The sequence below is a fragment of the Asterias amurensis genome, chromosome 7 (genome assembly GCF_032118995.1).
Source record: "Asterias amurensis chromosome 7, ASM3211899v1".
Lineage (NCBI taxonomy): Eukaryota > Metazoa > Echinodermata > Asteroidea > Forcipulatida > Asteriidae > Asterias > Asterias amurensis.
Window position 1 is genome coordinate 2,890,717 of NC_092654.1, and position 22,935 is coordinate 2,913,651.

The following is a 22,935-nucleotide window of genomic DNA, read 5'->3' on the forward strand; positions in this document are numbered from 1 at the left end:
GAACATGTGGTAGAGAAATGTAACCGCAAACCTTACTTACTTCACATTAGTTCTAGTGTTTAAAAAAAATCCCCCAAAACAGCAAAGCCTTCTTTTTGTTTCTTACCCAAGGCTTGATTGATCTGGTGATCTATTTGCTCGTACACAACTCAAAATGATAACGTCCTTCTCTCTCCCTTGAAATAAATCCAGTGCAGATATTTCAATGACTGGAAGTCTGCAAAAACAAAAGAAATGAACAAATCAAACTATTACTTTCCGTTGTGTTTAAAGGCAAGTAGATGCATACTGACCTTTGTTTTTTTGCACCTGAATGGTTGTTTTAAACCTGTATGAATGTAGATATATACAATAAAACTCAATTGTGAAAATTTCATTGCAAAAACGTCTCAGATTGAAATTGTGCAACAAAGGTAAATGATCTGTTGTCAGCTGATTTGAGAGTCACTTTGTGTTCAACAAGCTGAGTAGAGTCTGAAGATGAGCGTAGACCAGTCTGTGCTGGAGTGTAAAATGACAATGCAGTATGTAAAGTATGACGAGTGGAAGTGTCGTGGCCGAGCAGTTAAGAGTACTGAATTCAAATTTGGTGTTTCTGATCAGCAGAGTGTGGGTTCGAATCCCCAGCCATGACACTTGTGTCCTTAAGCAAGACACTTAACTATAATTGCTTCTCTCCACCCAAGGGAAAGTGTGTACCTGTGAGGGCAGAGATGGTTCTTGTGATTGATTTAGCCGAGTAGGGCATATAATTGTCGCACAGGCTGTATACTCCCAAGGGAGCTGAGATGGTTTAAAGCCATTATACACTTTCGGAACAGGAAAAAAAAAAAAAAAAGTTCACAGATTTACAAATAACTTACAGGGTTTACAGAAGGTCATGGTGAAAGATTTCTCTTGAAATATTATTCCATGAAATCCTTTACTTTTTGAGAAAACATTAAAACAATTATAAATTCTCGTTATCGAGAATTACGGATTTTTTTAAAACACATGTCATGACACGGCGAAACATGCGGAAACAAGGGTGGGTTTTCCCGTTATTTTCTCCCGACTCCGATGACCGATTGAGCCTAAATTTTCACAGGTTTGTTATTTTATATATAAGTTGTGATACACGAAGTGTGGGCCTTTGGACAACACTGTTTACCGAAAGTGTCTAATGGCTTTAACGAACGATTTAAGGCCCAGTGACCAGGGGTAATAATGTTGGAAGAGACACCACTCGGGCGTGAAAAGCGCTATATAAAAACTGGCGAGGACAGGATGATCCTTACACAAATTCCGGCACAAACGATCTCTTGATATTTTCTTGAGTCTTCATGATGCGGGAATGAAGAAGTTGAGCCTGCTCCTTGTATGGAGTGGTTACTCCAACGCTCATTAATTCTTTCAACATGGTCTGGTTCCTCGCCTTCTCTGCACATATCATGTAGTATACAGCTAGAACCATGTCAGCCTCTTTCACATTGGTGAAGTTCCTGTGAATATTGATTAATCAATCATTCAATCAATCAATCAGTTTATTTCCACAGTATCAAAATCACAATCAAAATACAATCAAAGGCAATGTCAATTGGAAGTTAAGAGATAAATAGTTGTGTGATAAAATTAACGAAAAGAAGAATGGTTCCGAATTAACGATCATGTTTCATCAATAAGGGAAGAATAAAAAGAAAGGGTCAACAATAATATTAAGGAACCTATCTATTGGAAAATGAGTGCATAATTTTTTATTTTTTTTGATCTGGGTGTCCCTTTTTAATACTAAAATGTATTCTATTATGCTAAAGGACAAAATATCATAGTTCTTAACAATACAAGTAAAAACTTACAAATTTAAGATAGTTTTTTTGTAAACAGTACTAATAATCAATTACATGGAATCAATATGAATTATTCAATCAATAAATACAAAGGCAATAATTGTAGTTGTCGGCACACTACAAATGACATTAAAAAATAGTGTAAATGCAATGTAGTATAATAAATTATTTAATCAACAAATAAGGAACAATGGTAGTAAATATAGTGTTGGCACATTTAAAATCAATAACATTAAAAGAAGAATACAACTGAAATTGAATAGTTTAAATTATTCAATCATAAAGTCAAGAGTTTGGGCACACTAGGATTGATAACAATAATGTAAATGAAATGGAATAGAATCAATTATTTAAAATCAACAAAATGAATTATAATGGCAGTAAATGTAGTATTTAACACAACAAATGTAAAAAATATAAGAATAATGCAAGTGGAATAATGAAAGAAAATAAAATCATTCCAATCAACAAATACAAATAAAAGGATTTAAATCTGATGGCACTCTAAGAATCAACAACATTAAAAGAATAATATAAATGGAAATAAATAAATTAATAAATCAATCAATCAATCAATCAAAAATGGACGACAATTTAAACCCGAGGCAAAATAAGGATGCACCGAGATTTTTTTTTTGCACAACCTTTTCCTCAAAATTTGAAATTTTTGCATGGAGCATATACAACAAATTCGCAGGGAGAATTTTTGTACCAGAAACAACATTTTTGCAAGGATCATTTTTGTGCCAGACAATACTATTTTGCAAGTGGCACTTTCGTGCTAAATACTACATTTTTGCACGAAGCAATTTTATGCTAGAAACACCTTTTTGCTCGGAGCTTTTTTGTGCTAGATAAGGCATTTGTGCATGTAATGACTTGCTCTGTTTCTAATGTCAACATACCTGGAAGGCGTCTGAACTTCTTGACCTTGAATCACATTGAAGAAAAGGTACGGATGGAGAAAAAATGCTTCCTTCATTTGAGCTTTTTTCCTGATAAAGACAAAAGTAAAACCACTGGTCACCATGGTCCAGGACTTCCACAAGGTTGTGAGTTCATATCTTACCAAGCTAACAGGTGATTTCAAAATGACTTAATAATCATGACTTGTTGGCATAAATGAATAATTTAGCCACCTGGCTAGTTACTTGATAAGTTAAAGACTATGGACACTAGTGGTAATTGTCAAAAACCAGTCTCCTTACTTGGTGTATCTCAATATATGTATAAGCAAACAAACCAGTGAAAATTTGAGCTCAATGGGTGGTCATCGAAGTTGCAAGATAATAATGAAAGAAAAAATACCCTTGTCACGCGAAGTTGTGTGCTTTCAGATGCTTGATTTCGAGACCTCAAAATCTAATTCTGAGGTCTCGAAATCTAAGTTCGTGGAAAATTACCCTCTTCAAAAACTACGTTACTTCAGAGGGAGCTGTTTCTCACAATGTTTTATATTATCAACAGCTCTCCATTACTCGTCACCAAGAAAGGTTTTATGCAAATAACTATAAGTAATTTTGAGTAATTACCAATAGTGTCCACTGCCTTTAAGGGCAAACACTAACTCACCTATCGTTAACCATGCGGCCTCCGTAGAAGTGCTTGGAGGGGAATTGTGAAATCTCTGGATGCATTCTTAGCTGGATCTGAAGATAATGGACCGGAGAGGGAGTTCCTTTCACCCGTCCGGAAAGATGACAAAGACGCTCAAATAACGACTGATGAAGCCCATAATGCCTTGCTATCTGCATCACAAGACAATCAAAATCATCATTAAAGTTCAAAAATAGTTTGTAATATGATCACTATAAAGGGAATAAAAGAGTGGTGATAATAATGGGGCTGTTTAAAACTGGCAGCGTCTTAGTTGGGTGATAAAAGTTTGCAAATTTTAGAAAAAATTGTGTACAAATTATTTTTTTTGCGCGTTAGGTTTATGTGTATACGCGCTGCGTTTCGTTGTTCAGGTAGAGCACAAAATGGCCACTGACTCAACGTGCTTATTGAATTAAACAATGTATTACCCTTGAGGTAATAGATGGTGGTTGTGACTGAGTATCTCCAACCAACACAACCTTCATCGAGCTATTCTGCAGAGAGATAATGGAGTCAAGCTCAGAGCACTGATTGGCCTGTAGAACAAAAAGAAACAAGTGAAAAGAATAAGCTATGTATTGCAAACTTCTCACCAACAAAAAGGACCTATCTTATAATGCAAAAATAGTTAATAGTATACAAATATTGACTGCTTCGAGTGCTATGGTTAAAACTATGACTCCCGAAGGTGATCCCCGGAGCGTTCTATTTTCCCGAGGCGAAGCCTCGGGAAAATAGAACGCTCCGGGGATCACCTTCGGGAGTCATAGTTTTTAACCATTGCACGAGTAAAAGCAGTAAATATTTGTTTTATAACACCCCAAACATTTCTAAATACTGTACTATTATTATCAAGTTACAGACCTGAATGCTACAATCCACGGACGACGCGAATACAGATTGCAAACACTTTTACTTACTGTGTTGCATGTAGTGTCGTGCAATCCGAAATGGTTACAGACTATTAATTTATCATCCTCGTACACGCAACGGACGTCTGGGTACTGCACGTCGTGTGCTAGTCTGTCGGACTAGCCCACGGCGCCGTGTGCTAGTCTTCGGACTAGCGCATGGCAAACCGACGCACTATCACACGGCCGTCGTCTAGCAAAACTAAGACATGTCATGTGACGCGCTCTAAACCAATGAGCAGGCAGAATACTTGCAAGGGGTGTTATAATAGTAACAATATCAATAACTGGATTTATGTATAGATAGAAGTTTGCATCAGGAATGAAAACAAAATCCAATGTGTGTTAGCACTGTATATGCAGCCAGTTATGCAGCACTAATTATATTTGATTTTATACTGGATTTATATAGCGCCAAACTACAAAAGGCAGCAAGGAAAAAAGAAAGACCAAAGTGATGGTCACAACCAGTTACAGATTGGAGAACAGGTGAGTCTTGAGACCCTTTTTGAAAGACAGAATAGTCTCAGCCAGAGATTTCGACCTTAAAAAGAGTCTTTTTTCGAAAGAAACAAATATAACATTGAAAATCACGGAGCAAAGTTTTCAGGAGAGAGTTGCATAAATCCGCTGACACGCTTAACAACTTTTCCCTACGAGACAAAAACTACAGCACCTCAGCAGGTAATATTTTAAGGAAAGCTTTCTACTATCATCATCTTAAAACAGTGTTAGCTTAATGTAAATCTGTGAATGTTTGTGTTCTTCGCGTACAAAAGTACCCAAACCCTTTGAACAATCAAAAAGAGAAGCGGACAGAGAAGCCAGTCAAATCCGCACGGAGAATACTAAAGAACACCCTACCCCTAACTCTTACCTCGTCCATGATAACACAAGAAAACTTCATCATCTTTGATTTGCTGTCAGTGTTACTACTTCTCTGTAGTACATTACTACCACAGTCGTTCACCGTGCAGCACACAATGTCAGCCTTGTTCATGAAGTACTCCTCGTAGTGTCTGTGTGGTTTCTTGTCGAGTTCGGCTTGTCGACGTTGTAGATCTTTAATTTCCGAGTGGACGATCTTGAGTTGTTTGATCAGATTCGTTTGCTCGGTCTTAACTCTGAAGAACTGCAGACAGAAAATTTACCAAGGACATTATAATGATAGTATAGGGTGTCATAGACGAGTTGTTTGGAGCAACGACGTCGAGTTATAGTGGTTTGGCCTCGGGGTACAGGTACAAGTCTCGATCATGACACTTGTGTCCTTTGGCAAGATGCTAACTATAATTGCTTCTCTCCACCCAGGGGTATTAATGGGTAACTGTGAGGGTACAGGATGATATTGTGTATGGAAAAGCAATCAGAGCACTAACAAACTCATAGCCCTGAGTCGACAATAAATGATTGTTGCCAAATTATCGTACCTCTCTGTCTTCTCCTCTCATCTTATGCAGACCACTATTTTTCCCCAACTCAAGGATTCGATTCTGTGATAGTTCTGCCTCCTTCTTCTTTTTGGTCTGTTTGAACAAAAGGTCTGATGTTTCTGCAAAAGCAAATCAAGCAAATCATCGGATTGGGATTGTTTATACAAGGCCTACTGTTGTATTGAGTCTTTGCATTCAGATTGTATATGGACTCTCTAGTTGTTCTTAACCCTCCTACTGTCTGACCATTCAGTATCATCTGCAGGGTTTTGAATGGTACATGCATTATGCAGCCTGCAATATGATATCATGTTATGAATGTAACTACACAGTACACAGTCAACCCTCCTACTGTAAGACCATCCACTGTGGTTTTGGCAAGGTATTAGCGGTGTTGATCAATTTTCCTTCTATCTTTTCTCTATGACATCATCCACAATGATTTTCAAACATAGATAAACTACGACAAGCTTACACTATGATACGATGTGATGAATGCATCTACACAGTATACAGTCAAGAGTGAATAGGGGATCATAAACAGAAAGCCTAGTTTCTCTCTCAAACATCCTTATAAAATTGTTTGTACTATTTTTATGAAGTATGTAATTAAATGTAAGCTTGAAGAAATGAATAGGCGGCAATCCCTAGACTCAATGAGATGGGCAGATTACTTACCTTTAGCTCTTTGCGATCGTACGAGGCTCTCTAATCCAAACTTTCTGATTGAGTGATGGATATCATGTGACCTACCCACTCTCACAATAGTAGGGGGCGTGTCTAATTGGAAAACATAAGGAGGAAAGACAGAATAGGTAACTTCTTTTAATATCAACAATATTTAAACAGCCAACAAAGGATGATCTCAAATATATAGATATTACAGATATTATAGATATTCTAATAGCTGGAGTTCATAGGAAACATACAAAAAATATAACGAGTCTCTTACCTCATGTTAAAACATGGTAAAAATGTTTTTTCTACAGAACGCTTCTAGCCAAATTTCTGAAAATTGCGGGGTCTAACAAACCTGCACGCCCTCAGTTTGCCAAAGCTGGAGAACTGTGTTCACACCCAATTAGGGGAATACCGCACTGGCATCAAGAGGTCATTATAACAGATAAGCCCTTTTTGACTCTCGGATGAAAAAGCTAAATGCAAATTTTGAGAGTAAAATGGTTATTAACCGATATCTACGATGTCTATTTTGCCATAAAAAGGTAATAGTTGAAATATGGAGATCATCCTTGATTGGCTCTTTAAGTTGGGGAGGTAGTGCACTCTGCTCTAAAAGACAGGATGATACCCATGCCTACATCCTAACAGAGACTATGAAGGGGGTAACCCTGTTTCAGCCCCAGGAGAAGGTGGCAACGTTTCCCTGGTGAAAGGTAACTGTAGCCCTCACCTTAAAGTGGCCTTGTGATGTAAGGCAATCTCTTATAGCAAAAAAAACATATTTACTTGTAAAAAACAAAAAAAGTGCTACACAGTTATAGAATGGACTACCTCCTCGAACATTAAACAAAGATGACAGATAAATCTAACAATTGATAAGCTATAATTAAACTATCTGGATGATATACTGGTTAAATCCAGCTATACAACACTCCTCCAAAAGAGGTTTTACACATGGATACACCTGCAAGTTTACTATTTAGTTAATTCTTATCATACTTACCTTTATTGATTAAACAACCAATGAGCCTGACTAATACATCAATGGCAGTATTAGAGGGAGCACAGAGTAGAATAGGAGGAGGTTTTGGTGCTCTGTTTCCTGGCTGGCGATTGCCTGATTGAGAATGACGGCTCTGCAGTTATCAAAGAAAGCAAATAGTGAATAAAAACGCATAGCATAAGAACAATCAAGAACAAGATATTGATTTCCAGTAACTAAAACAGCACAAACTTTGAACTCACTCTGAGTAGTTTCATGACAAGCTCTATGACTGCACGTGTCTTGCCTGTCCCTGGCGGCCCTTGGATCAGGCAGATTCTTGGTAGTGTATCAGGTTGGTTTATGGCTTGGAATGCAGCGGACACTGCTTTCAACTGGCTTTTATTCAATCGCTTTTGCTGCGGAACAAGAAGGAAGACAAGTCAATAAATATTCAGTGTGTACGTTTATATGCTCTATTTTGGTACCTTATAGAGGCTTAGGAAAAAAAAAGAAAAAAAAGAGAGGAAACTATCGCACTCCAAGCGGGAGTTCTTAAGACTGGGATGCTCCTCCAGGAATTTTGTCTACAAAGTATAATTCTCCACAAGGATGCATTTTTGAGAATTATGGTACTTTGCTTTGTAGATTTGTTCTTTGAGAACTCGTCTTGCCATTTAATCTACTGCAGCGAAGCAGCTTTTGGATTTCAGGGGACAACAAATTAATGTTGACTTCTTTTTTACCCTCCCAACACAGAACAGCCCTGTTATTGAAAGTGGGCTGTGCAACAAGCGACTCATAGATGTACTCATCCAGATGAATCAATAAATAAGACGTACCGACTCCAGATCTGGGATTGGAATAGCAGGCCCAGGGCAGAAGACATCCATCCGTCTGAATCGCAGGATATCCTTCGCTATCATACCAAGATTGGCCAGCGAGGTCAGAGCTTTGAATTGACGGAGGTATGGTGAGAGGGATTGGATCACCTGAAGGGATACAAAAATTTAAATCAATCAGATCGATGATGATCAATCGATCAATCAATCGTGAGTAGATCAGTTAATCAATCAATCAGCCAATCAATAAATAAATAAATGGATAATGAGGTTTTGAATTAATGGAAGTATGGTAAGAGGGATTGGATCACCTGACGGGATACAACAAATTCAATCAATCAGATCAACGATGATTGATCGCTCAATCGATCAATTAATCAACCAATCAGCCAATCAATAAATAAATCAATCAATCAATAGGTAGTGAGATCAAAGCTTTGAATTGATGAAGGTACGGTAAGAGGGCGGTTGTTGCCTTGATGTTTGATGATGATGATGGCGCAGGAGGGAGGCCGGACCTTTATTTAAAAGAGCATTCACAAAAAAACAAAATGTTTGGCATAAAACGAATGATGGCGTCTAAAATAGAAAACAATCTCATGTACTTGACCACTATCGCACACAATACACAATGCACAGTCACTTGTTATCAAGGGCAAAAGGTCAGCACAACACAAGGTTTGACACATACAAGTTTACAATGATTCAATTAGCCCTAAAAATGACATTACTTCTCAGATATCATGAGGAATAAAACACAAAACATTAGTTATTGGAGCACGGTCAGATCTATGCTCCCCCCAAAATAGAGAGAAAAACTAGCAATGTGCTCTCTCTTGCTCAAAACTAAAATGAAACAGACAGTGAGCCCAAGGGTTTCAATCCTACCGCTAGGTCAACGTTGTGCTTAACCGTTGATAGAAGAGCACTGTACGTATCCTCATTCCTGGCCAAGACCAAGACAGAGATGTCCCAAGACTTTAACTCCGCTGGGCGACTGGAATTAGCGGATAGCTTTGACGGCGAGTCTACATTACACAAGAGAAATAATTTCCATCTTTGTACATGGCTTTCACTCAAATTTTCAAGAGTTATTCATAATAACATTTATCTTTTTATAACCCCCCCCACGAACAAAAAAACAGACCCCCCCCCCTCAAAAAGTAAATTAAAACAAATAAATCCAAAACCAAAACATCGCCAAGATAAATATTTGTCCCCAATCTGCACCTTAATTTGTTTTACTACTATTATTTTATTTTATTAAGGGTCGTCTAACATCTCAAAGGAACGGACGGCCACTTTAAGGTGAGGACTACACTTAAGTGATTGGGTTGTCCACCGGAATCAACTGCCACGGGCTAAAACATGGTTATCCCCTTCACAGTCTGTAAGGATGTAGGAATGGGTATCATCTACTAGGAGCCTGGTTGGTAGAGCAGAATGCACTACCTTCCCAACTATTTTTGAACAAGTATGGTCAAGTGTGCCTTGCTCAAGAGCACAAGTGTCATGACCAGGATTTGAACCTACACTCTACTGCTGACAACACCAAAGCCTAGGTCTGGTGACCTAGACTGCTCAGCCACAACATGCTGCATGGTGGATAGTAACTTACTGGGAAAGAGTTGCACGACGTTGGTGACAACAGCTAGCAACGGCCGCCAACGGAAAGCCATAGAATCGCTTGGCGATATCCATAAAAGATCAGTGCAAGTCACAGGGCACGACCCTACTGGTATCGTCACTGTAAACAAAATGAGATAGAGATCTTTAGGTCAAATCCAATATTTATTTTGTTTGCTCTTAGTACCAACAAAATATTAGGTGTACATGTACCTAAATAGGCCATGTAATTATAATAATTCTAAGAACAAGTTCTTTTTGCATTTTGCAATAACATAGTGTAGTAGCCCCCCCGAGTTTCATCGATATTTAAATCAGCGAGCTGTACTTTGGTGTTTCCATTTGGAAGTGTTGTAGGCAAAGTTTTATTACTATAAGGACACACACTTCATAATAGCAATACACTTTACAGAAGTGCCCTGGTCATTGACCAATAACATTACTTTTGTAATCTTTCTCAGCCCTAAGCTGCCTTAATTGGTGCTCCAGAGGCTTTTCAAACACAATATCAACCTCTACCATCGCAGGTACACATTTATTCCCTAGAGAGATGTGAAGTATCTTGCTCAAAGACACAAATACCATGACCAGGATTCGAACCCACACTCGACGCCTTAATCACTAGAACTTGAATCCAATGCTCTAAACAACTCGGCCTGACGCCCCATTTACGAGTTTGATTTATTTAATGTCTGGTTCAATGACTTGCTTAGCCACAAGTAGAAAGCCTAGTTTCACTCTTAAAAACCCTGATAGGAGAAACAACACTGGTGGCACGTTTACCATGTTAATATCTGTATTACTATTTCTCTGGGCAAGACTTGAGAAAATCTTGAGACGATCACCATGATAATGCGCTAAAAAATTTGAGATTGGTTGGGACAGAACAGGCCTGGACTGAAGTACTTACCTCGGAATGTACAACTCAACAGGGTACCAGTTTGTCTTGACTCTATATGTTTGACTCCTACAAATAAGGCACGAACCACTGAGGAAGAATTTACCTCGTTCTGTATCTGTATTAAACACACAAAACCCCAAAACAAAACAAACATAAGTGTTCATAAATAATCAGGATGGACTTCCTGCGCTTATTCGCCAGGCTAGTTCTTCACAATGTTTTAAAGGCACTGGACACAATTGGTAATTACTCAAAATAATTGTTAGCATAAAAAGTGACTTGGTATGGAGTAATGGAGAGCTAAATAGGATTTGAGGCATTGCATGGTGAGGTATCAATGTATATTTGGTTTGCGGTAACACCATGTGTGTACCTACTTGCCAGGTAGAGTTTGTTCTTTAGAGAACTGTCTTGCTTTATTCTACTACCACGGAGCAGATGTTTGGAGGTTCGGGAGACTTCTCAGTTCTGAAAAGAACTGTCCTGCTTTTGAACTATTACCAGGGAGAGCTGATGGTAGTTTAAAACATTGTGAGAAACGGCTCCCTCTGAAGTAGTATAGGTTTTGAGAAAGAGGTTATTTCTCAATCAAATATTTAAAGACTTATAAAAACAATGCTTTATTAATGGAAGGACTACAACGTACCTGAGCCCATACTTCATGTAGGAGTAGAGGAATAAATACTTGACAGTATTCCTCGACTGAGTCAAAAGAAAACGGAACAGCCTTCATAATCTTGTAGGGACACTCTGCGAGAATCTGAGGATCAGCTAAATCAAAGAAGAAAAAAATCTCAAATTATGCACAGATTGTACCAAAATTCATCGGGCCAGTGCGCAATTGCTGGATCTTGATTGTGAGACACCGGAAAATTCTTTTACTTAAACTTACTTTAAAAGACAAGATGCTTCGTGCAGGCTTCATTCGCTAATTTTATTTAACATACACAGGGATCTTTTTCATTTGATTGGTGGAACTCAAGTCACATGTCCTTAAAAGCCATTGGACACTTTCTGAACAGAACAAAAATTAAAAGTTCACAGATTTACAAACAACTTACAGGGTTTACAGAAGGTAATGGTAAAAGACATCTCTTGAAATATTATTCCATGAAATGCTTTACTTTTTGAACATAAAACAATTATCAATTCTCGACATCAAGAATTACAGATTTATTGTAAACACATGTCATGACACGGCGAAACGTTCGGAAACAAGGGTGGGTTTTCCCAATATTTTCTCCCGACTCCGATCACCAATTGAGCCTAAATTTTCACAGGTTTGTTATTTTATATACAAGTTGTGATACACGAAGTGTAGGACTTGGACAATACTGTTTACCGAAAGTGTCCAATGGCTTTAATGCACAATTCAATGTGGTCATTTAAGATTAAGCTAGGAATGGCAATGTTTTTGCTCGTCTTTTCTGGGGGTTCAGGGCTGGATCAAGCATTGGTGTATACGGGACACAAGATCTTGACCTGTGGTCTTGAAAAAAATGCCAGATTTGTTGCCTCAGACAACCTGATAGCTGCAGAAAAGCAAACTCACTTGAATCATTCAATAATTCACTGCATCTCACCCGACAGTGATTTTTATTCAATCTGGGCTTTCTTTGATTTTGATTTGAGTTGGAGACATCCAAGCACTTTGCAAACTCAAAAAGGCGCTTTATAATGCAAGAATATTATTATTTATTATTAATAGTTTGATACGTGAACGCTATTAATCATTACTTACGTCGCCGATCATGTCCAGAATCAAGCCAGTGTTTGTCCCACCCAATCACCCAACAGTAGAACTCGTCTTCTGTCACTTTCCTGCGCAGCACCAACCCAGCTTTAGCGCTCACTTCACTCGCCTGGAGAGGGCGGCCTTGACTTGCCAACATTCCTTCATGGTACGGTTTGCTTTGTTGAAGCGGTTGACATGTGTTTGGATGTTGACGGTTTTCTTTCCCCTGTTTTGCATGCGCTTCTATAGCTGGAGGAGGTAGGGGTCCACCAGGTTTGCTTGTTTGATCAGGTTGTCTTGAGGTTTGAGGTTGATTGTCAGTGACTGTTTTCTCACAGGTTGAGCTCTGTATGTGGTGAAGTGCTTGAGTCGTCGTTATAATGTTCTTGTGGTTTACACTGGCTACGTTAGATGACAAAGTAGCAGCCGTGCGCATGGTTTGTGGATCTGAGGTGAAGAACCGGAAGGCTGGACCAGAGATTGGCGACAGGCTCTCGCCAGAAGGTGAAGGCTGTCTTGCATCGATACATGATGGTTCAGTCGCTCCTGGTAAGTTTGGCACATACTTCCCCGCAGCGGATACCACATCAGGTGGGATGGATGACTTATTGTTATAGACTGACTGAGCATAAGTAGGTAACTGATCAATTATGCTACTGTTGGATGGTAGCGAAGCCAAACTGGTATTAGTTTGTCCAACTCTTGAGGGATCTGAAGCATGTCTTGTTCTGGATGGACCGGCTCCTAAATCAGGTCTTACTTTTGACGCTCCAACTTCCTGATCACCTGAAAAATGTCTCGTCTTTGCCGTTCCCTCTCTCTGTCCAGTGTTATCTTTCTTAATTTCTTGAGTTAAGATGCTCATCCTGGACTTGAACCTACTGGGGACAGTCTGCATGGCAGCTCTTGGCTTATCGTCCTGCTGGTTGCTGGGTTTGCGTCTCTTGTAGGTCTGACTATTGTCCAGGACGAACGTGTCGGTAACAATAGGCTGTTTAGTACTGTCAATTGTCTTCATCGGTTCAGCATCAGTAGGTGTGGATTCTGGAGGCAGTTGCCTGGATGACTTCCAACACCCTTGGGCTCTGGGTGCAGCTACTCTTTGTCTAGAGGTTGATGGTTCATCTACACCAGTTCCACTAACTCCTAACGTCCCCTTGTGAGGGGTTGCATGCTTCAAAGCATGTTGAGCATGCCTGCGTTTGTCTTGGGTTATTTTCTTTTTATTCCGTTTGACCATTTTCTTAATCTTGCCCGTTGCCTCTGCCTCAAGGCTCTTCCAAGTCAAACCTGCCATCTCCTTTCCTTGTCCAGATCTTCCTGACGTTGGAACTGGCTGCTGATCGTCGAGGAAATCATCATGGTCGCCTTCACGATCTATAAAGAAGACATCTGAGAAGCGTCTCTTTAATGGAGGTTTCTTTCCATAAAATGCTTTGGCGGTCAGTTTGTCATTTTGCTCCGTCGAAGGAAATTCTTCTTGACTCTCAGCTGAACAAGGAAATTTAAAAAAAAAATAGCAAGAAAATATTTGAGATATCAAGTTGTTATTGTGAGCACAAAGAAAGCAAACAGTGCAATGAAAGCTAACAGCAGTGTTGAAAGTCAATGCTGACAAACAGGCCGGAAATTGAAATTTATTTTGAAGTGTTTGGATACTTTCTGTACAACACAGAACACAGATTTACATTAAACTTTAAATGATTAAAGATTTCAAGATAATGAAAGTGGAAAGCTTCCCTAAAAATACAATTTGCTGAGGTGCTGCAGGTTTTTGAGGAATGAGTAATACAAGTTTGGAGAGAAAAAATCACAAGAGTGAAAATCACAGAGCACTGTTTTCGGGTGAGACGCTTAAGTCTGTTGTACATGCTAAAATAATTTTCTCCTCACTCACTGAGACAATTGTTTTTGTAAAATTGTTTTACTCATTTCTCAAAAACTATTGCACCTCAGCAAACAATATTTTAAGAGAAGCTTTCTACCATCATTATCTACAAATCGTAAAAGTGTTATGTAAATCTGTGGACATGTGTGTTTTGTGTCGTACAAAAAGTACCCAAACCCCTTAAAGGGTCTATGTAACTTTTGTAGGACAAAAAACACAATGTCCACAGATTTACACTAAACGTACACAGTCTGAAGATAATGATAATAGAAAGCTTCCCTGAAAATACTACGTGCTGAGGTGATGTAGTTTTGGGAAAATGAGTTAAACAATGTCATGAAAATAATTTTCCTGTATGTTTAATGTGAATCTATGGACTAAAATGTGAAGGTAAGCCTTTAAAGCTCAAATAGGGACTAAAATCAAATAAGTGCTATTGAAGTAGCTAAAGCGTGAATATGCACTTACAACTTATGGTATGCACTTCTTCCACCAGGAAGACATCATCACCACTATCTTCATCACCACCTTCAGCTTCATCATCGATGTCCTCTTCATCCCCTTCTCTAGCTTCATCAATGACATCGTCTTCCGCACTCTCATCATCCCCGTCGTTGCTAGCGTCTTCATCCCCATCCCCATCTTCATCCCGGCACCACATTAAGTCATGGTCGTTGTCATTCTGAAGAAGAGCCAAGTCCAGGAATCCTTCCGACTGACTCTCCAGTAGTATCCCCCCGTTACTCCCCGGGTCAGGTTCCTCACTGTCTTCTTTTTCTTTCTTCACCGCCTCCAGATCTATGTTCAGCTCAGGTTCTGGGGCGTCCAGGTCGATGTCCGAGTCACTCGATATTTCAATGCAAGGTGTGAGCTGACTGAATCTGTCTTCGTCAAAGAGTTGGCTGCAATTGTAGCTCTCCAAGTCAATAACCACATCGTCTTCCGGATGCTCTTCTGTGAAGCTCAACACTGAGCTATCCTCATATGAGCTGGAGAAGGAGGACTTTCTCTTTAAGTTGATGAATCCGGGGATTGGTTTGATGTCTTCGTCAGCTGAATCTGAAATCAATGTGAGCTCCTCGATTTGATCATCTGGAGATTTATGGTTGCTGCTGTTAGCTTGAGACATTGTTGATTTGTCTCCAAGTTGATTGTCTTGAGAAACATGGTTGTTGCAAACGACTTGGGATGTTGTTGGTTTATCTTCATTGAAGGATTCCGTTGAGTAAGGAGGCGGGACATCTTTCGGTGGGTAACTCTGCGTCAGCAAGCTCTCACTGCACTCAGAATCATCACTATCTAAGTTGGTCGAAACCTTGTCTTCGTTATCGTCAGCGATTAGATTTGATACTTCCTCTGGCAATTGCGTCTCCTCATCGCTAGCAGAGTCTTCCGGAGCAACCTCAGCAATCCTTGTGATTTCATCTGAGTGGATCATGGGAATCCTTCTACCCTCGGTGTGGTCTTTATGAAGGCTCAGGCTACTCTCTGAGAGTTCCATTTCTTCATCACTGTCATCTCTCGCCACAAGTTCTTGATCCTGATCGTCGATTGTTTCTTTTTTCATATCCTCCTCCATCTTATGAGATTGCTTTACTTCTTGGATATCTGGATTGACAACTCGACTCTCATCCCAATCTCTTGTCTGAAACTCTTGATCCTGATGGTCGCATGTCTCTTTTATCGCATCCTCCTCCTTCTTCAAAAGTTGCTTCATCTCTTGCATATCTGGCTTGGAAATTTGAGTCATATCCTCATCTTGAGAGGAATTTGCGACGACGTGTCGCCTCTCGTTTCTTTTCTTGCGACTGAGTCTATTTTTAGGATATTTGCGTGAGCTGTCCCGAGACTTTGGCGATGGACTTCCTGACAAACTTGAAGTTGAGGAAGACAAAAACGGCTGGCGAGGGGTCGACGGGTAACGTGTGGACTGGTACGAACATGACGGTATGGATATCTCTGCATCCTGTTCTTCTTTCCACTTGATTTGCTGTCTGTGTCCGTTCAAGAAAGCGTTGCGTTCAAAACTCTCACATAAATCAGAAGACAAATCTTCAGCCGTTTCCATGTTGCTTGATGATGATGACCAATCGGGTCTTGTCGAGTTTGGTTCTATCTTCTCGATGACCAGGGGATTGATTGAAGTGACTCTCACCTGCCTTATCGACCGGTGTAATTCTGTTTAAAAAGTAAAAACATCTGTCCTTTAAAGGGAAGGTAAACGTTTGGTAATCACACTTCAAATTAATGGCAATAAAATAATAATAATAATAATAATAATGGGCATTTATAATGCACCAGTGTCCATCTAAGGTACTCATGGCGCAGCGACACATTAAAAGAAAGGCAAGTTATGCAGTCCTCATTAGGTGAGTCTTGAGAGAAGTTTTTAACAAAGGTGTTGATAGAGAAAGTCTGATATGATCCGGCAAGTCATTCCATAATGAAGGGGCATGAGAAGTAAATGACCTTTCACCCAATGATGTTTTGGCCAGGGGTGTAAAAGCTTTTGGTTAGAAGCCTACTGCAGCTTTCAATAGTATAAACAATTTTGTGAACAATTCGAAGTAATGTGGTTATAAATGTAAAAAGGTATCAATTTTTGTGTCCTCAAATTTTAATCTGAGAATCGATACTTTCAGTACCATCTCTTACATTGTAGATTGTGTATTCCTATTAGGGATTATTCTTCCTGCGTGGACAAATACGCTCTGGATTTTTAGTGAAATCTCAAAATTTTTCAAAAAACCAAAGATATACTTTGCCTTTTATATTGACACAGATTAGTTCTTTAAGACTGCAAGTTCATATTCATTCTTTACTTTTGAAAATATATTTATGTTAATCTATGCTTTGAGTAGTATTTACCTTCAAGTTGAGGAACTCTTTCCAGTATTACACATGGAGAACCTCCTGTTGAAAAGTGATAAAATAACGTTTATAATTTAACAATAATAATAGTAATAATGATGGCTTCTTACAGCACCAATATCCGTCACTCAGTGATGATCCGTCACTCAGTGACGCTCAAGGAGTTTTGACATCCAGTATTTCTAGCAAGGTATGTGGGACGACATTTGAATTATGAGACCTACTCCTATACCATAGCACCATGTAATGGTTACAAAGTGCTGTGGCGCAATTTGCTGCCAATAACCAGGAACACAGGTGGGGAGCCCCTTCTTTTTTCGATACAAGTGCACTGGGTTATTTATTGTGCGTTGCACAACCAACATGACCAAAGGCAAAACATCATGGTTTAAGTGTCTTGCTGAAGGACACAGGTGTCATGACTGGGACTCGAACTCACATTATGCTGATCAGAAACACCGGATCTTGAGTAAGACAACACCCAAGAAAATAATTTCTAATGAAATGACTTTTCCCAACTTGTTTAGAACTACATGTGGTCTGGAAGTGCCGTCCAACTTTATTTCATTCCCTAAACCAAAGACACAATTGTCATGAGTGCGATTTTTACCCAAATCCTGATGACTAAGCCACCAGGGGTGGATTTCACAAAGAGTTAGGACTAGTCTTATCTCGAGTTAGGACCAGTTACTCGTCCTAACTTAGTACTAACCATGCAATTTGTATATCTCCTAGGACTAGTCCTAACTCTTTTGTGAAATCAACCCCTGGGCCCAACTTCATAGAGCTGCTTAAATTGCAGAATGTAGTGCTAAATCAAAAAGTAAGCAAAAGTAAGCAGGATACCAGTCACATTGCACATGTGACATGGTATTTTGGCTGGTACCTTTTTCCTGGTAAGCACATTTTTTGTGCTTAACTACTTCTTTTGCTTAATAAACTTGAGCAATAAACTGCTCAGCCCTGAGACGTCATGACTACAACTAAATGTACATTTATTTTTCAGAAAAAAAACAAAAAAACCCCAGATGAGATGGATGGGAGGTTTTGTGGGTGGCTGGGAGAAGTAATGTCTGCTTACCTTCTTTTTTTATTTGTTGTTCTTCTCTCTGGATCTTAACTTGGAAGCTTTGAGCTGCAAAGACATCTTCAAGGGAGCTGCTGGAATCGCCTGTTGCTCTAACATCGGAAATCAAAGCCACATCATCGCCAGAGCTAAGCAAGTTGTACGTTGCCGAACATCCTTTATCAGCCTTCGATGTGGAAGTACTCGCTATAATCTCATACTTCACTTTGAATTTCCTTTCTTTACGATCGGATTCCTGATCAGAGGATTCCTGATCGGACGATATTTGGAAGATTTCATTCTCCTCTGGAAACGGTTCCCATTCTAGACTACTCTGAGACCCGATCAGTTCGTCCTTGGTGGGTTTCAGATCCTTTGCAAATTCATCTGCGAGGCTTCGACAAGGAGTTCTAGAGGGCGCTACTGGACTTTGCGCAGACTCTGAACTTTCCGATGATGATGAGGAAGAACTGCTGAAATATTTTGTATTTACTGATAGTTGTTTTGGTCTATGGGGATTAATGTTTCTGACCGGTGTACTCATGGGTTGTTTGGACAGAGGCTTCCCCCAAAGTGTCTCTTCAACAAACTTAACACAATCGTTGAACTCTTCCTCTTTGAGGTTGACCTCCCATAGCTTCTTCGGGTCCCCATTCTGGGCAGCTGATGATCCCGGCTTAGCGGCAGACAGTCTCGAGGGCAGGCTTAGCATCTTAGTGTACCTGAATGACTGGCCTCTATTATGCTTCTTTGAGCTACGGAATACATCCATAAGAAGCTGTCGAGACTCGTTCGATAGCGCTACGAGTCTAGATAAGTCAGAGCTAGAACATACCGGTGGATGTTGCTTCAAGAAGGTCAGCAAGGCCATAAGCCATTGTCGAGTCTCTTGCCCGTTCTTGCTGACCAATGTACCAAGTAGGGAATTCTTCTGAAGACACTCAAGGACCCTGACAAGAGCTAGCATGAGTTTTTCATTCAAAGCACCTGGCAGATTATGACATCTGGCTTCAGCTTCACTGTCGCTTTGTTGTTCTGAGAACATACACAGGAATGTGACGACTACACAGAAGATGTGGGATACCGAATCACCGAAATCCACTAGTGACTTGATGTATGGTATGATCCACTGGATGGGCTCCGTTGGGTCAACTTGTAATGAGGACTGAGTGACTATAGTAGGATTTCTCCTCACTGGGATGGAGCTGCCGCCACTGTAAATAACAACAATTTGAATGTTAACTAGAGCAGGATTTGAACTACCGACCTTCGGATTAATGTGCATGCTCTCTACTCACTGAGCTGACCAGTCAGCCACATATATGCGCATTACAAGTAGACCTGGGCTGCCCGGGTGTTAGTCTACTTGTCATGCATATTTACCATGTGTGTGATTACTCGTGCGCACATGGTAGATAGCAAAGATACCAACTGGCACGTGAATGGACCAGTGAGAATTCGACTCTCGGTCATGAATATGTTCGAGGATAATAGCCATTCTTATCATGGTCTACAACTTACCTATTGAGAGGAGCCATTAGGAACACTGGGTGCATCTTAATATTATTGAAGAAACTTTCAATCTTGGCCTTGGAGATGTCCTGCCACACAGTGCTACCCAGTTTGTCCATCAGATGCGTAAGGCACTGTAACTGCCACCAGAATGGAGAGTCTGAGCTGGAATCTTCATCTAAATCAAAACCAAGGCCTGAGACTCTTAATCTAATGACACTTGTGCATTTGAGCAAGGCACTTAAAGACAGTGGACACTATTGGTAATTGTCAAAGACAAGTGTTCACAGTTGGTGTATCTCAACATTTGCATAAAATAACTAACCTGTGAAAATTTGAGCTCAATCGGTCATCGAAGTTGCGAGATAATAATGAAAGAAAAAAACACCCTTGTCACACGAAGTTGTGTGCGTTTAGATGATTGATTTCGAGACCTCAAGTTCTAAATCTGAGGTCTCGAAATCAAATTCGTGGAAAATTACTTCTTTCTCAAAAACTATGGCACTTCAGAGGGAGCCGTTTCTCACAATGTTTTATACCATCAACCTCTCCCCATTACTCGTCACCAAGAAAGGTTTTATGCTAAAAATTATTTTGAGTAATTACCAATAGTGTCCACTGCCTTTAAAAGGTTTGGGTACTTTTTGTAACACAATACACAATGTTGTCAGATTTACACTAAACTTGCACAGTTTGAAGATAAGGATAGTAGGAAATTTCCCTGACAATATGACTTGCTGAGGTGCTGTAGTTTTTGAGAAATTAGGAAAACAATGTCACAAAAAAATTTTTCGTCCCAATTCTAGGCAGAGGTCAGTTACTGGGATAATCATTTCCTTTCCATGCTTACAAAATGCCCTACCATGGACAGAAAGAGTGTCAATCAAGACTGGGATAAACTGCTTGTGGCTCTCGGAATTCATGAAGCGATGTTTGAGTGCCTCTTCACTGAAGATCTCAAACAGACGAGTAACCCCTGCATGAAGAAGGAAAAACCAAGATTATTACTGTCGAGAAAGTACCAAGTAAACAGTGCTAACACACATTTCTATAATGCTCATTTATTATAACAATAATAATAATAGAAATAAAAAATACTAACCTTGCCAGTAGAAAATATGCGACTGTGACGTGCATACCAGGTGACGTGGAAGAATGTCAACCTTGCTCGGCGACTGATTGTAACTAATTACTTCCATCATTGGTTGATCCAGACAGCCAGCAATGTGGAGATTCAACACCCAACTCAAGACTGGACTGATGTCATCATAAAGGTCAGAGGTTATATGATGATTGGGCTGCTGTAGACATTGCCAGGCTAACTCTCTGACCTTTTTACCAAAAACAGAATCAAATTATTGCAATAGACCGTATTGAATATGACGTCACGCGGCTCAAATATCTGACCTACAAGATGGTGTTTGTGCGTGTGTGTGTGCATGTGCCGTAGAAATCAAACCGCAAATGTTGCATGCTTTGATGATGTATGCGTTTGGACGTGCATACGGATTGCCCTACAAAATGGCGACTTTTCATAGCAAAAAGGGTTATTCAATACGGTCTATAGGTACCAAAAAGATCCACCAAATTCATTAGCAGTCCAGCCTTGCCTTCCCACGAAGCAGAGTATATGTTCTTGGAAACATCCAGACTACTGCTTTCTGAAAGCCAACTCTTCTCCTCAAGAGAATTGTATACATGGCTGTACCCAAAAGTACACTAGTCATTTTTTCAATTTTATTTAGTATTTATGACACTAGGTCGCCTCACATCACAAGGCCGGACAGCCACTGATTATGGCTGTCGACCTAAATCAGTGCCACCAGGGGCAGGTTGCCGACTACTCCTAAAACAGGGTTACCCCCTTCACAGTCTGTAAGGATGTAGGCATATCTCAAAACTGCTACCACCTTCTGAAATGAAATTTCTGCAGGTTTTTGATGCCGTATACAAAGCTACATTTGTATAGTCTTAAAACAGTCAAACGATTATACAGGTATACATTCCCTTTATGTTTTTAAAGAAAGATGAAGTTCTTGTTGTTGAGTATCGATAGCTTACCTCTTTAATGGGATGTATGACTAGTAGGTAAAGAGATGGTACATGTTGAGGTAAGAATGCCTCCAAGCCAATCCTTCTATTTAACTCCATGAGCTTAATGCAGAATGCAGACGCTGATCGGAAAAAGAAAAGAAAGAAAATTTTTTCAAAGAAAAGCAAAGCAGGTTTTACCCGTCTACATCTAGTGTGTAAAGCACCATTATACTCAGTGCTTCAGAGTGTACTCTGCCTAACTTAGGATAAGCCTTCAGTTTGAATAACTTCTAGGACTGTAGGATTATCTTTGTGAAATGGGCCACAAGACATTTACATCTGCTCATTCCAAATTGTACCTAATGCTTGGGAAGCCTGTTTTTTTACTGTGCCATCCAACAATCTGCCTCTCTTTGCGTCAGTAAGGGCGCTGTTTGAGGGTGGGACGTCAGGCCCGTATGCTTCATTTTTGAAAGGGCAAGGGCAACAAGGCATATTTTCCTAGGTAAAGGGCACCCTATGAGAAAATTTTAAATTTTTACTGGAGCATTTCAAGGGCAAAGTATGGAGGCAATTGCCTTTTTGCCTTTGTGAAGTATCAAGCCTGTGTTATGTGCAATGGTCTATTTAAAGTACAAACTTAGGATACCATCTTTAAGTCCAGCACAGACTGCCAAATATTTTACCTATTTCTTGGTTGAAGAGAAGGAATGGGTGCTCAGTGACTTCTTGAATTGGAACTAAAACTTCCTCTTCGTCAATTTCTTGACCCAACGATTGTTTCAGTCGCTTCTCTTCCAACTTTAACAGAATCTACCAGAGAAAAACAAATTGTTTTGAAAAACTGTTCCATTATTCCAGCCAAATGCATACAATTTAAGAGCAAAGAATACCTTTGAAACGGTTCGATTGTTTTAATTCAAAATTAGTTGATACAATAAAACTAACATGTGAAAATTTCCATTCAAAAGGTGTTTTTTGAGATATCGCCGGAAAGCCTTTACGACTTTACATTATCAACAGCTCTC

The 22,935-nt window shown here is 39.7% G+C and overlaps 1 protein-coding gene across 3 annotated transcripts in view; it reads right to left on the reverse strand.

Annotated features, from left to right (window-relative positions):
* Positions 1 to 22,935, reverse strand: part of LOC139939764 (uncharacterized) — a 29,164-nt gene that overhangs the window by 3,686 nt on the left and 2,543 nt on the right. For 2 of the 3 annotated variants that reach the window (XM_071935870.1, XM_071935868.1), the window contains exons 3-26: positions 22,594 to 22,720; positions 21,935 to 22,047; positions 20,976 to 21,204; positions 20,724 to 20,849; positions 19,883 to 20,051; positions 18,377 to 19,575; positions 17,293 to 17,337; positions 14,893 to 16,602; positions 12,543 to 14,027; positions 11,448 to 11,572; positions 10,811 to 10,916; positions 9,893 to 10,021; positions 9,163 to 9,302; positions 8,275 to 8,424; positions 7,696 to 7,851; positions 7,454 to 7,586; positions 6,448 to 6,549; positions 5,767 to 5,888; positions 5,214 to 5,468; positions 3,854 to 3,961; positions 3,399 to 3,574; positions 2,732 to 2,821; positions 1,278 to 1,481; positions 107 to 217 (exon numbers count right to left, since the gene is read on the reverse strand). In XM_071935870.1, coding sequence (XP_071791971.1) covers positions 107 to 217; positions 1,278 to 1,481; positions 2,732 to 2,821; positions 3,399 to 3,574; positions 3,854 to 3,961; positions 5,214 to 5,468; positions 5,767 to 5,888; positions 6,448 to 6,549; positions 7,454 to 7,586; positions 7,696 to 7,851; positions 8,275 to 8,424; positions 9,163 to 9,302; positions 9,893 to 10,021; positions 10,811 to 10,916; positions 11,448 to 11,572; positions 12,543 to 14,027; positions 14,893 to 16,602; positions 17,293 to 17,337; positions 18,377 to 19,575; positions 19,883 to 20,051; positions 20,724 to 20,849; positions 20,976 to 21,204; positions 21,935 to 22,047; positions 22,594 to 22,720 — 7,310 coding nt within the window. The remainder of the gene's footprint in view (positions 1 to 106; positions 218 to 1,277; positions 1,482 to 2,731; positions 2,822 to 3,398; positions 3,575 to 3,853; positions 3,962 to 5,213; positions 5,469 to 5,766; positions 5,889 to 6,447; positions 6,550 to 7,453; positions 7,587 to 7,695; positions 7,852 to 8,274; positions 8,425 to 9,162; positions 9,303 to 9,892; positions 10,022 to 10,810; positions 10,917 to 11,447; positions 11,573 to 12,542; positions 14,028 to 14,892; positions 16,603 to 17,292; positions 17,338 to 18,376; positions 19,576 to 19,882; positions 20,052 to 20,723; positions 20,850 to 20,975; positions 21,205 to 21,934; positions 22,048 to 22,593; positions 22,721 to 22,935) is intronic. The other variant, XM_071935871.1, reaches the window with a different exon arrangement.